General features: G+C 45.4%; 1 protein-coding gene across 1 annotated transcript; it reads right to left on the bottom strand.

Annotated features, from left to right (window-relative positions):
• Positions 1-3,997: 3,997 nt before the first annotated feature.
• Positions 3,998-6,228, bottom strand: fem1a (fem-1 homolog a). The gene has a single exon (XM_073849088.1). The coding sequence runs from the start codon at positions 6,079-6,081 to the stop codon at positions 4,228-4,230; it is 1,854 nt and encodes a 617-aa protein (XP_073705189.1). The 5' UTR covers positions 6,082-6,228; the 3' UTR covers positions 3,998-4,227.
• Between the last annotated feature and the right edge of the window lie 7,306 nt (positions 6,229-13,534).

The following is a 13,534-nucleotide window of genomic DNA, read 5'->3' as shown; positions in this document are numbered from 1 at the left end:
CGCTCCCTCCTCTCAGAGATGACGTGACGGAAAGCGCGTTCACGAGCCCCTCAGCGCTCAGTCCGACTCCAGAAACAATGAAGCGTCTCGACGGCAGATTGAATTGCTTTGGGGCTTTTGGAGAATTTCGATGAAGAAATGAATGTTGATCAACCCCTAAAAGAAAAATAATTGGAAAATAATTCGTTGAATGTGGGCTATATCATAATCAGGAGCTGCTGTAAACCATCAGACCTCAGGACAGAAATCTGACAAATTAACAAAAATGACTGAGATATTCCAAACATGGGGGAAATGTCTATGTGAATTTACAGAAACCACATTGCCTGTTTAATGTTAATTAATAGTCTAAACTTGTTCTACACTGGAAATAAATGGTGGGAAATCAATTTTCACTCGGAAATTGCCAGTTCATTTCACATATAATAACAAAGAAACTGCAAACGCGTTTAATTAAACATGGCATTTTACAATAAAAAGTTTCAAACATCAGGCTACCTTTATTATTATTTAAAGTTAGTTTTACACTGTATTCTAGTGAACGGCACATTTTTTGTTGAAACCCCCCCCCCCCCCCCCTTTTTTAAAATCAAGTTTGGTGGCAAATGCAAGGCCGTAATAATATCAAAAGGTTCATTTCTTAGACTGAATTAGATTGAAAACGATTTCTGAGAGATAAATGCAAAGGAAACAGTAACAAATGAAGCGAAATCTTTCCGCAGTTCATGAGAAATGGAGCAGCTTTTACTGATGGAGATGGACGAAACTTGTTTTGTGTCAGATAATGGCGTGTGTTCAGATGGTCTGATCTCAAACACTCGGACAAAGAGCCGTGATCTCCAGCCGCGGATCCCCGGGACTCTGGCGTCCTCTAGCGGCCGCGGGCTGAAGGCGATGGCGCTGATGTCACTCGAGCTCTGGATAAAGGACCGTGATCCGAGCAGCGGGGCATCTCATGTCATAATGGGCTCCATTGTCTTATTCTCTGATCTGAGCCAGCTGGAGGAGCTCAGATGACCCTAGCAGATGCACGTCAAGAGGATCCAGATCAGCCTATAATAAAGCTTTAGAATATATGGTGCGGGTATTGGAAAGACATTTCTTTGTGTTAGAGCAAACCGATCATCTCTAACCCTCACCAACCAGCTGGGTTTACACTTCACATAAATAGTTCAATTGAAAGGATGATATTTATATCAATTTATAAATACCCAACTCTAACCCTAACCCAGTCTGTCTGGAAGATCCAATTAATGGTTAGTTTTGTTGCAGGACTTAAATGCTGAAAAAACGGTATAATTTACTTTAACTATTTTGCTCTTACATTTTTTTGAGATTGCTAGCAAATTTTAGAAATAATTACAAAAAAACAGCAAATAAACATTGAATGGGAATTTTTGAAGTAGAAAGAATGAAGTAGTATTTTGTTGTACAATGTACTCCAATAATCTTTATTTTACTTCAAAAAAAGCATTTCTACAGTGCATGAGAACATCCCAACCTTTCCACTGAAAAAAAAACACTGCAAGAGACAAGATGTGCTTTTCATCCATCAGTCCAGATCTCCATTGTGAGAGTATTTGATGATCATGTCCACCTCTGATCTGAGCTGGAGCAGTTCTGCAAAGAGGAAAAAGAAACAGCAGTGATCCGATGGAGAATCACTCAAACTCTAGCGGAGCTTCTCCTTACGGTGAATCTAAAATAACTGACTGAGGGGTGCAAAGACCCATGTAAACATTTATTTTACGTTAGTCAAGATAGTTTGAAATATTTTCACAAAATTGTAGAAATGTGTTTAGTTCAATGTAGTCAAATAAAACAAGTGTGTGATTGTATTTTAATGCAGAGTGTCCGTTACTGTGTGTTGGACAGCACATATATAAATGACAAGCGCACGGAAACCGTAAAGAGCATTTAAACGGAATGTCAATGAAGTCATTAACATTCATCTGTTCTGATGTAATGCTGGAGCGGAGACTGACCCTGCGGCGGACGAGCGGCTCCAGACCTTCAGGATCGCTGACCCGAGAGCGAAGGGTTCGATTACACGCACAGGACTTCAGGACCCTAAAATAGTCAAGGAAACACAGGCCACGGCTCTCAGGAGAACCCACACACAGATGTTCATGACACGCTATTTATATCTGCTCGCCTGCGAGGATGAAGATCGGGTTTCTGTTGTATATGTGACTCTGCCTTTGGACAAACAGCATCCAGCTCTGCATGGAAACAGTGAGAGGAAATAAAAAGACAGCATTAATGTTAAATGACATACGAAATCCAAGACATAGCTTTAAACATTATATTTGTGTAAATAAAGGAGATTTTTAAGTACAGTAGAATTAAACTGGTTAATGGCACTGATGGAAACGACTGTGACACGATTCTCTCAGCAAGAGTACAAACACATTTCAGCATCAGAACAGCCCAGAACACTTTTTCATTAAAGACTCATTCAACAGCTGTCAAATCACTACAGAGGATCCATTGAACAGACAACATTTCAGCAACAAGCGTCTAAATGAGACCATAATGACCTTCGCTGCGGCGAGTTTTCAGAGGAAAAACAATCAGCTTTGAAAGCTGGTCCTGAGAAAGAAATATGTGTCACGTTTCATATTTCACCCCTAAATCACCGTTTCAAAGTGTTCAAACTTTGGCAAAATGACACAATTACGCCGCTGTAATGAAAATCCTCCTGTTTAGGACAACAAATTGACCTTTTTTACAGAAGTTGAACAGATGAACTGTCACAATAACAACAACAACAACAGAAATATTTTCTAAATTCCACTTTCTTTGCACAGTTTCTTGGTTAGGGGTGAAATATGACTGCAACATATTTAACAAGACAAATGCACATAACATTAACTGAAGATAAGTCAATTACCTGAAAATCAGAAGACCCACACCAGATACTCAGGTTATAATAGAGATACACTTAAGACATTTCTGGAAGTATTTGATCTGGCTCGTGTGAAGCAGCAGCACAGGTGTAAACTATAGCAGGACATTAGATGATCAGCGCATGACAGAAACACCTCAGATATTTACAGTAGGCACGTTCAAATCTGAAAAACTCGCACAACAACCAGAAACCGCTTCGATGATGTACATCTGACGTCTTTGTGCTGCGATCGTCCCGACCTGTAAAGAAAGTCCACGATCAACGGCTCTACATGGGTTACGGCTCTTTACAGACTCCCACAGACGGATTCAGGTCTGGGTCAGTCGTTACCGAGACCAACAAACACCAGACAGACGGACGGGACACTTGAATTTTATTCAGGCATCACCATACACATTTTTGTCCTGTAGTAAATTGTCTTAAATTAACCAAATCAGCTTAGTTTCTGAGAGATGTCTCTGGTTTTAGAGGTTAAACAAAGTGTTAAACATGTTCAAAGTGCTTTCGGTGGGTGGCATTTACAATGACAGACAGGCCAACAGAAAAATAAATCATTTCAGCTGTGAAATCTCACCAAGAATAATAAACTTAAAGGCCATCAGAATAAGACTACAACGCATATGAAGCTTTTCACGTAACCCTGCAAAGAAAAAACACAAAAACAACCCGGGTTGCCAAATCTGTCACTCCAAATCCACCGCTGTTAATAAACTGCATAGATATCAATGTAACGTCAGCGATTCAAAAATAGCCGTTCTCATACGGGGGATAAAGTGCCAAGTTCTATATATTACAGTCGATCCCCAAAGGAAGGAAAGCACAGAGTCTCTGCCAGTCATTTCAGTAAAAACACATTAAAATCACAGGCGCACACATTCAAAGCCACAACGTTAGAAAAGACGATCGTGTAAGGCTAGCGTTTGGCACTATGGGCTTCGAAGTCCTTCAGGATCATAAATGAGAAGAAACGACTAAACACCACGTTATGACGTTTGATAAGAGATGGTTAAAACTAGAGAGTCTGATAGAATTGCATTTCAATTTTGCACGCTCCGTTCGTGCCACCGCCGACCGTGCGATCGACGAGTATTAAAGCCCTGAATCAAGCCGTCACCCTGTCAGTCACAGAAAAGAAGAGAAAGAGGCCACTTTTCCTGCACGCAATGGAAGGAAAGACAGAAGAGCGAGGAGATCACAGCAAAGGCCGGTCGGGGCCACAAACGTCCTCGTCCCGGTTCTCCTTCGGGAGGCTCCGCTAGTTCAGTTCTCACGAGGAGCGTGGTTTATTGCTTGTATTCCGGCTGGAGGTAACGCGGTCAGTGCAGCTCGATGAACGCCTCCATCTCCTCCGAGATGAGCCCCTTGTAGGGAAGTCTGTGTCTCTCGATGGCGCGGGCCGCCAGACACTGCAGCGTGACGTAGTTGAGCGGGTGAAGCGCGTGTCGGCCGCTGCTCTGCTCGTCCAGCAGCTCGTAGGCCGTCTTGTGACGCGCGTTGGTGGCGTCGAAGTGCGCCCCGGCCCGAATCAGCGCCGCCATGATCTCGGGACAGCCGTTGGCGGCGGCGACGTGAAGCGGCGTGTTGTTGTCGCAGTCGCGGGAGTCGACGTCCGCCCCGCACTCCAGCAGCAAACCGGCCACCGCCAGCGACGGGAAGCGGCCCACCGGGTAGCGGCCCACCGACGTGGTCTCCTTGTCCACCGCCATGTGCAGCGGCGTGTAGCCGCTCCTCGCCCGCGGGTTGAGCTTCAGCAGCCGGTAGACGGTCTGCCGCTTCTGGTGCTCCTGCTCCGGCGTGCAGTCCAGCTTCTCCAGCAGGAAGACCAGGTGCAGGATGATGGACAACGCTTTGGTGAACTGCGGCGCCTCCGGAGGACTGTCCCGCTGCGCCACGGCCCGCTCCACCTCCCGCACGCTCTTGCCCAGCACGCCCATCAGGTCCTGGAAGGTGACGCGGGTGGCCAGCGTGCCCTTGGCTCGGTCCTGCAGCACGAAGGAGAAGAGCTCGGCGAAGGACAGGAAGCTGCTGGCCGTCATGGGGCTGAGGGGGTCCAGGTTGCTCTGCTGCATGTCCAGCGCGTACTTCCACAGGCTGATGCAGCGCTCGAAGTTGCCCGAGTCGGCGTAGACGGCGCCCCGGTAGCGGATGTAGTAGGACGTGTCCGGGTGCGAGGGCCCGAGGATGCGCTCGCGCACCAGCAGCGCCTGCATCCTCATCTCGTCCGGGTCCGTGATCAGCGCCTCCAGCTCCTCGGCCGTGGACACCTCGCGGGCGCAGTCGTACGCCGGCACGGGCGGCCCGGGCGGCGGTTTGGCCAGGAAGCCGGCTTTCTCGCCCGCCTGCCGCAGCTCCATGGCTCTCCTCCAGTAGCGCATGGCGCCCAGCAGATCCCGCTTCTTGTCCACGAAGGTGGCGCCCAGCAGCTCCAGCGCGTCGATGCGCTCCTCGCGGGTGGCGCGCGGCTGGTGCACCAGGTACTCCACGATGTTGGTGTGGCCGGTGACGCTGGCGGCGAGCAGCGGGGTCATGCCGTATCCGTCGCGCTCCATGCGCGCGTTGCACTTCAGCAGCATCTTCATGATCTCCAGACTGCCGGACTCGGCGCAGTCGTGCAGCGCCGTGTTGCCCTTCACGCTCTTGCGGTTGACGTCGGCCCCTCGCTCCAGCAGGAACTTGGCGATCTCTTTGTGGCCCTTGTAGCAGGAGATCATCAGACAGGTATGGCCGTGCCGGTTGGCCACCTCCATGTCGGCGTGATGCTCCACCAGGTAGCGGACGATCTCCAGGTGTCCGTCGAAGCAGGCGGCCCTGAGCGGCGTGGAGTTGGTCAGGGTGGTGTTATTGACGGAGGCTCCGTGCTTCAGGAGCGTCTTCACTACGGGCAAGTGGCCCGCGGCAGAGGCCGCCCAGAGCGGCGGGGCGCCCTCGATCGTCTCACCGTCAAAGTTCACGGAGCCCCCGAGCTCCACGTTGGCCTTGCAGTGCTCCAGCAGGTAATCCACAACCTCCAGGTGTCCGTACCGGGAGGCGATGAGCAGCGGCGTGCCTCCCTGCGTCTTCTCCTCCGCCAGCGCCTCCAGCTCCTCCGGACTTTTGTTGCTCAGCAACTTCTGGATGAGTTTCAGTTTTCCGTCTCTCGCCGCGTTAAACACCGCCGTGCTGATATCCATCTTCTCGCCGCGTCACGTCTTCAAGTGTCCGTTAAAGCGCGTTTGTGTTCGCGAGCACGGAAAGCGCGCGTCGCTTCTTATTTAGTGAGGAACGATCCTCGCTCTGCATTTTACTGCCATTTTAAGGCTGTTATCGAAATGGCGTCGATGTTGTTTGACAGCTCTGTTTACCACAGGCGCGCGGAATGCTGGGTAATGTAGTCCGTGCGTCCTGTCAGTGTACAGCGCGAGCCGCGCAAAGAAATACATTAACCTGCGGGCGTCGCGAACACCAGCGCGTCGACCGGCAAACTCGTTGCGCGAAGACTTGTGGGAAATGTAGTGTGTGAGCAAAGCGCTTGCTCGTGTCTGTCGGTGTCGTAGCGCCTCGCGAAACTACATATCCCGTCGTGCCTTGGGCGAAACTCGGGCAGCCTGATGTAAACACGGAATGTATGAACAACTCGTCTGGCATGTCTGAAATCACTGATCTTTTACTGTACCAGTAACCTGTGTGTAGGTGTATGAGACGTAATAAATACTCTAACTTTAGAAATGTGTGTGTGTGTGTGTGTGTGTGTGTGTGTGTGTGTGTTTTGAATTTAGTGTCACATACGCGAACAAAACAGAGTGCTCCATGGCTTTCCACCTGCTAAATGTATCAGTTGAATGAATTTACAGCTATATGTTTCCTGTTTTTTTTTTATTATTAATTTATAAACACTAGGAATTATTGAACAGAAATATAGAGTGAACAGATATTCGAGTCAAAATGATCAATCAAAGATGTTTTCATGATGCTGCTTTATTAAACAGACACTGAACCTGATTGGATGGAAACACAAACACTTTTATTGTTTCACAGCCATTAACTCACTAAAACTGAATCAATATGTAAAAGCAACTCCATTTATGACATAAATACTTCAGTTACATGATCAAACACACACTAGTGTCGAAGTGCCCTGTGCTGAGAGGCAGACTGGGTTTTGTTGTTGGTCTTTAGTTTAGTTTCACAACAAAATCACTAGTCTTCCACACAGCAGCGCAGGGCTGGATGATCCTGCTTCGGTCCTCCGCACCTCGTGTGTCTGCGGGAGAAAACAAATTAACAATACGCAGATTTACTCATCAATTGTCAATGACAGTGGAATCATTTACATCTGTCCACATTAGCATCATAAACTGTGTTTTGCATGAAGAGACTGATCAGAAAAGCCCACACTGAACACATCTTCCCCGTTTGCAGCTTTATTATTATTCAAAAAAGTTATCTTGCTTCAGGTTTACTCGACTGAAAAAGAAATCAACATCGAGATGGGGATCTGACACCAAATAATGAGAGCAGTGGGTTAATTGAATGTGTTCATTTTATACACCCCCTCATTGCTTCACTTTATTGATGTTCTATACTATCAATTTCAATAGTGTTGTTGCCGTCAGTAAATGTTAATCATCAGCTGTTTTCTCTAAATGTGGGGATGAAAAGAGGAGCGTCTGTCTGTTTGTCAGTAAAGTAGAAGAAAAACAATCGTGTAATCATAATCTCCCAGCGATTCCAGTGATCCTTTCTTCCATGAATGTGTGATAATGAGACTCGTGTCATATGAACAGCATTATATCAGCCGTATCTGATGCTCTTCATGTGTTTCAGAGCCGTTTCCACGCAACAGCGCTGAAGCAGCAGAAGGAGAGAGAGAGAGAAAGAGAGAGACGGACAGCAGGGGATTGTGGGGGATGGTCTCCATCTCTGACCGATTTCTGCTGCTCCTGTCCAGAGCTCTTTACGTGGCAGGCTCTTGCGATTGGCCAGTGGTGATGTGTGAATGCCTATTATTACTGTATAAAGACACAGATGTGCTCAGATCATTCACACTCAGTGCAGTGGTTCAGTGGTGAGTGTGAACGCTGCTGTCGTTCAGAAGGGCCACGTTCACATCACGCCGCTCTTCTGTAGGATCTCAGCTTCATCATCAGCATCAGCTTTGTTTCCGGGTTTCCCTGCTGCTGCTCTCTAATGTTCTCTGAACGCTCACGGTTCTTTATTTCTGACTGTATCCGTGATGCATGAACAGAAGCTATAAATCAATCAAGACTGTTTTGTGAGAAAATGTTGAATGATGTCTGGCTGTGCAGAACTCACCCGCAAAATAGCAGCGTGTTGTGGTTGGTTGCTATGCTGTTGCTAGAGCGTTTCTAGGGTATTGTGGCTGGTTGCTAGGTGTCTGTTTACAGTCTGGAGTATCTTCTATGTGTAAATGCGCTTCAGTTTCTCATTCATTGCGCGTCTGTGGGATTTTTTTAAGCATCACTCAGTAAAGTAGAAGCACACGCTCCTCAGCTACACACAGCATCACTAACGCAAGTTTAACAGGTTTCATGTAATGCCTGACTGCTAGCAGTGAAAATACTAACACGACCTCTGAATCCGAGCGAAGATAAAGATGTCAGCGGATGGTGAATGACAGACAGCAACGGAGCTGAAACGCCCTTCAGCAGCGCAGATGAAGCTCCTCACACCGACCTCTATTCGGTCCACAGACACTCGGCACCTGTTGCACAGAGAGTTGGAGCTCCTGTGGGCCCGATGCACGAAAACAGCCGTTCGTCTTCCCGTCCGGAGCATCCGCGCAACAAAAGCGAACTGACACCGAATCACAGCCGCGCGCGCCACTCCGCTGGAAAACACCACGAATGAACGCAGCCAGCGGAGCGGAACGATGGAAGATGGAATGAATCAAAGACACAAATGTGTAATATGTGTAAGAAACCATTTAAACCGGTGTAATGTCAATGACGCTCACAAACGCCTCGACCGCACAATAAAACGCGACCAACAAAAGCGAATAAAAAAAACGTCGCGCGCAGCTCTTTTCGGGGCTGTTTTTCTGTTAGGATGATCTTACTAACCTTCATCTTCGGATCAACAGGTGATGGTGACGGCTCGAGTCATGAACGAGCATCAGCACCGGCGCCATTGGGACGCGCGCTCCCACCCACCGCGCGTGCACGTCACCGGAGCGCTGACGGGAGTCTTGAGGAAAAATGAAAGTGTGAGTGTTTATATAGAGAGAGAACGGATCATCAGCCGTGACGAATCACATCAGCCAATTGAAAGCCGTTCAGGTTTCCACCAGGACTGTAAAGGGTTCAACCTGAGGCGTTTATTACCCCTCAAACCACACCAAACCAGCTCTTCATCATCACCATCATCACATTTACACACGTATTAATGCACATCATTTTCACTATGAGTTACTCATATGTCATCATGCACTCACTACTTGATTGATCAGTGATTGATGGCATATATATATATATATATATATATATATATATATATATATATATAAGTTTTATTTATAACGTTTCATTATATTTAATAGCTGTTCAAATTTGCTTAATGTGTGACTCGTGTCAGTAAATTCATCTTCCTGTCATCCCAGTTCAACTTCCTGTGTGTTTCCTACTAATTCAGTTCAAAATCTCACTCTTGAACTGAAACAAAACTGTTTTCTCTGAGGTAAAGATGCTGTTTTGTGTAAGAGGATTCCAACTTTTGATTTTCCTGCCGATGGAATAAATAATGAAAATCAGTGACTGAATTATAATGGCTTTGTCATGTACAAGACAACAACAAGACAGTCAACGGTATAATTTGGGGTAAAAAGTATTTATCAAAACTGTTATAAAAAATATATTTTTAATTTAAACGAATTAACTATTTATTTGTTATATTATTCTAACATGAGTTAAACTTATTTATATTGATTTGTTCATTTAAAAAGGTTATTTATTTCGATATTTATGCTTGAATTAAATTACAAGTGTCGCTTCAAATGTAGGTCTTATAAGAATAATATAGTGAGACAATTCTGACAGAAGCATTGATGATAAATACTCACTCACATTATATTCTTCATTCAGTGACAGTAATTGGTCATTTGTGGGTGATAATCCGACTGAATGGACAGCAGTGAAATATGAATGTAAGTGTGTCAGAAGAACAACTGGAAGCTGAAGAGCTTGATTAGCATGTGAATCATCATATCGCATATAAATAATTCAATCCGCTGGCCTTTATTGTTGAAGATGTTTGAGGAGACCCATGTGACGACGTCCATCACGAGCTGAGATCTGATGGAGGCTCTTATGATGGTCAGGAACTGAAGTGCTGTTCATATTTAAATGATAAACATGATCATCAGCTGGAACACACTCAGGATGAGATTCTGCCCTCTGCTGGATCTTCTGATTGTGATGATTGATGCTCAATTTATTTATGATTATCATTATCATGATGCCTTAAAAATGAGGTCATTTTTATCATTTGCATTTTTTTGGGATCTATCGTGCCATTTCTACAGATCTTGTGTGTGTTGTTGAGGAGAGTGTGCTGGAGATCAGACGCACCACAGAAAACCCCCACAGACCAGAAGATCACATCAGAACTTTCTAGCATTCACATCAACACCCTCACCAGCAAAAAACATTGCAGAAACACCGCTTTATCATAAAATCTGGTTTCATGTCAAGTCAAGTCAGCTTTATTTATATAGCGCTTGTAACAATACAGATTGTGTCAAAGCAACTGCACAGTATTTAAACAGAACAATAGTGTGTAAGTAACGCATTATTGAAGATAATCAATTTTCAGTTAAAGGCAGTTCATCAATGAATTCAGTGATATCATCGTCAGTTCAGTTCAAATAGTAGACGATATCGCTGGAAAGTGTCCCCAACTAAGCAAGCCAGAGGCGACAGCGGCAAGGAACCAAAACTCCACAGGTGACAGAGATGGAGAAAAAAACCTTGGGAGAAACCAGGCTCAGTCGGGGGACCAGTTCTCCTCTGGCCAGACCAAACAACAGTTTGTACCAATGTCTGATTGTAGAGAACTCATCAGGATCCTGTGGTGTGGCACCGATGGCGTCTAGGTTGGCGAGGTCTTCATTGATGTGGGATCATGTGGGATCTGTTGTCATCAGAGGATTCAGGCGATGGCGTCTCACAGAAACGCTTGACGTTTTCAGGTCCATATGCTGCATTTGTGTCCAGAAGTAATTCTTCAGTCTGACACACTAAACTGTTTCCCTCCAGCTGCTGAAGCGAAGTTCACATCCCACCAGAGAGAGAGAACAGGTTAACTTCAGGAATATTACACACGTTCATCATCTCTGTGAGGCTCTAAGTGATGTTTTATTAACAAGTTTCGGGAGGAGCTCGCACAGATAATTAACACGGCCAATTCACCCGTAGCAATCACTCTCCCTATCCAATCAGCACAGGAAAAATCCCTATAAATAACACAACAATCCTACCTTCACCATCTCTTGTCTTGCCAACGCCCCTCTTCTCTCACCTTCAGCCCATAGGGGGAGCGCTTATAGGGTTCAGGCCAGCGCTGTGCTCAGACCCCTCCCTCTGGGAATGACTAGCGAGCTGGAGGCCCTCTCCCGGACAGCACGCCAAATACGCACAACCTTTCGTTCAGTTTATTATCTGTAAGAGGGAACTCGTGAATGGTGTTTTTGTCATTTTCTGGAGTTTGCCAGTCCTGCGTTCACTGTATGGACGAGAACAGCATTTATGCTTTTATCCACAATCCAACATTGTGTTTAAAGTGTACATGTTTTCAAGCTCAAGCATTCATTGGGAATCGAACCCCTGACCCTCTGTAGCACGAGAGGAGCGTTCTGCTGAACATCCGTCATACGGTGTCGTATCGGGGTGAGCCATAACCCTCTGACGGCCGTCCGATGAGGTCTGTGTGTTCTTCGCTGCTGTCCACAAGCCGATCCGCAGGAGCCGCACGATGAGGAGATTGAGCGTCGCTCTCAGCGTTACGTGTGGATTATGACGGCAGAGACTCTGTGTGTCACAGCGGGAGAAGAGGAGGATTACGCGGCTGTGATCAGACTCTCTTTCTCACTGAGTCTCATTAACAAACACCTGCTGCAGAGACTCATCTGGCCTCACGCCGGATCTCCACCGTATGCTGATGCCACGCTATTGTTTGACTCTCGCCGTAATCCTAAATCATTTCCTTCATCTCCATCCCTCACTCTTCCTGAGACACTGAACCAGCCTTACAGAGGTCAGAGGTCGTGACCTCGGTGGAATGATGTTTATGACTGTAATCAGAATGAATTTGTTCACATTACAGTCACTAATTCACATGGAAATAATGTCCTTAATGGTCCTAAAATGAGCTTTCTTTTTCCTTTCATTTTGGAATGAACAGTGGCCTGCATGTTTTTGGCAGGTTTGGTGAGATTGATGGGGTTTATGGGGGTTTGGCCGTTTGTCTCTAATCACAGGAGCATTGTGGGAATCACAGACGATGCCGGACGCTCGTGAATGTTAGCGATGGAGCAGATCTTCATCTGACGCTGATTGTGAGACTCTGTGTCTCCGGATTCGACCGCATCTATTGTCCGCTGTGTGACTGTGAATCATTATGAGCTGCTAATAATTTATAAAATTCACACACTTTAATTCATCTCTCTGAACGAGAACATTCCATAGATTCATTGATTCTGTTGTATTTATATACAGCTAATTACACACAGACACACACACACACACACACACACACACACACACACACACATATATGTGACCCTGGAGCACAAAACCAGTCTTAAGTCGCTGGGGTATATTTGTAGCAATAGCAAAAATACATGGTATGGGTCAAAATTATTGATTTTTCTTTTATGCCAAAAATCATTAGGAAATTAAGTAGAGATCATGTTCCATGAAGATTTTTTTGTAAAATTCCTACTATAAATATATCAAAATGTAATTTTTGATTAGTAATATGCATTGTTAAGAACTTAATTTGGACAACTTTAAAGGTGATTTTCTCAGTATTTTGATTTTTTTGCACCCTCAGATTCCAGATTTTCAAATAGTTGTATCTCGGCCAAATATTGTCCTATCCTAACAAACCATATATCAATAGAAAGCTTATTTATTGAGCTTTCATATGATGTATACATCTCAGTTTTGTAAAATTTAACCTTATGACTGGTTTTGTGGTCCAGGGTCACATATATATAAAATGTGTATATATATACAGGGGTTGGACAAAAAAACTGAAACACCTGGTTTTAGACCACAGTTAGTATGGTGTTGGGCCTCCTTTTTTTGGCCAATAGAGCATTTCGTCTTTGGAATTGTCATATACAAGTCCTGCACAGTTGCCAAAGGCATTTTGAGCCATTCTCCTCTTGCAGATCAGGGGTCAGGTCACTACATGATACTGGTGTAGGAAAATGTTATCTGACTCGCTCCTCCAAAACACCCCAAAGTGGCACAATAATATTCAGATCTGGTGACTATGCATGCCATGGGAGATGTCCAACTTCACTTTTCTTGTTCATCAGACCACTCTGTCACCTGTCTTGCTGTGTGTACTGGTGCATTATCATCCTGATACATGGTACCACCTTCAGAGTACAATGTCTGAACC

The sequence above is a fragment of the Garra rufa genome, chromosome 10, assembly GCF_049309525.1.
Source record: "Garra rufa chromosome 10, GarRuf1.0, whole genome shotgun sequence".
NCBI lineage: Eukaryota > Metazoa > Chordata > Actinopteri > Cypriniformes > Cyprinidae > Garra > Garra rufa.
Note: the sequence above shows the minus strand (reverse complement) of the source record. Positions and strands in the feature narration are given on the sequence as shown.

Bases quoted from the DNA above. Each gene is read 5' to 3' on its own strand.
- fem1a (XM_073849088.1), bottom strand. From the start codon at position 6,081: ATGGATATCAGCACGGCGGTGTTTAACGCGGCGAGAGACGGAAAACTG.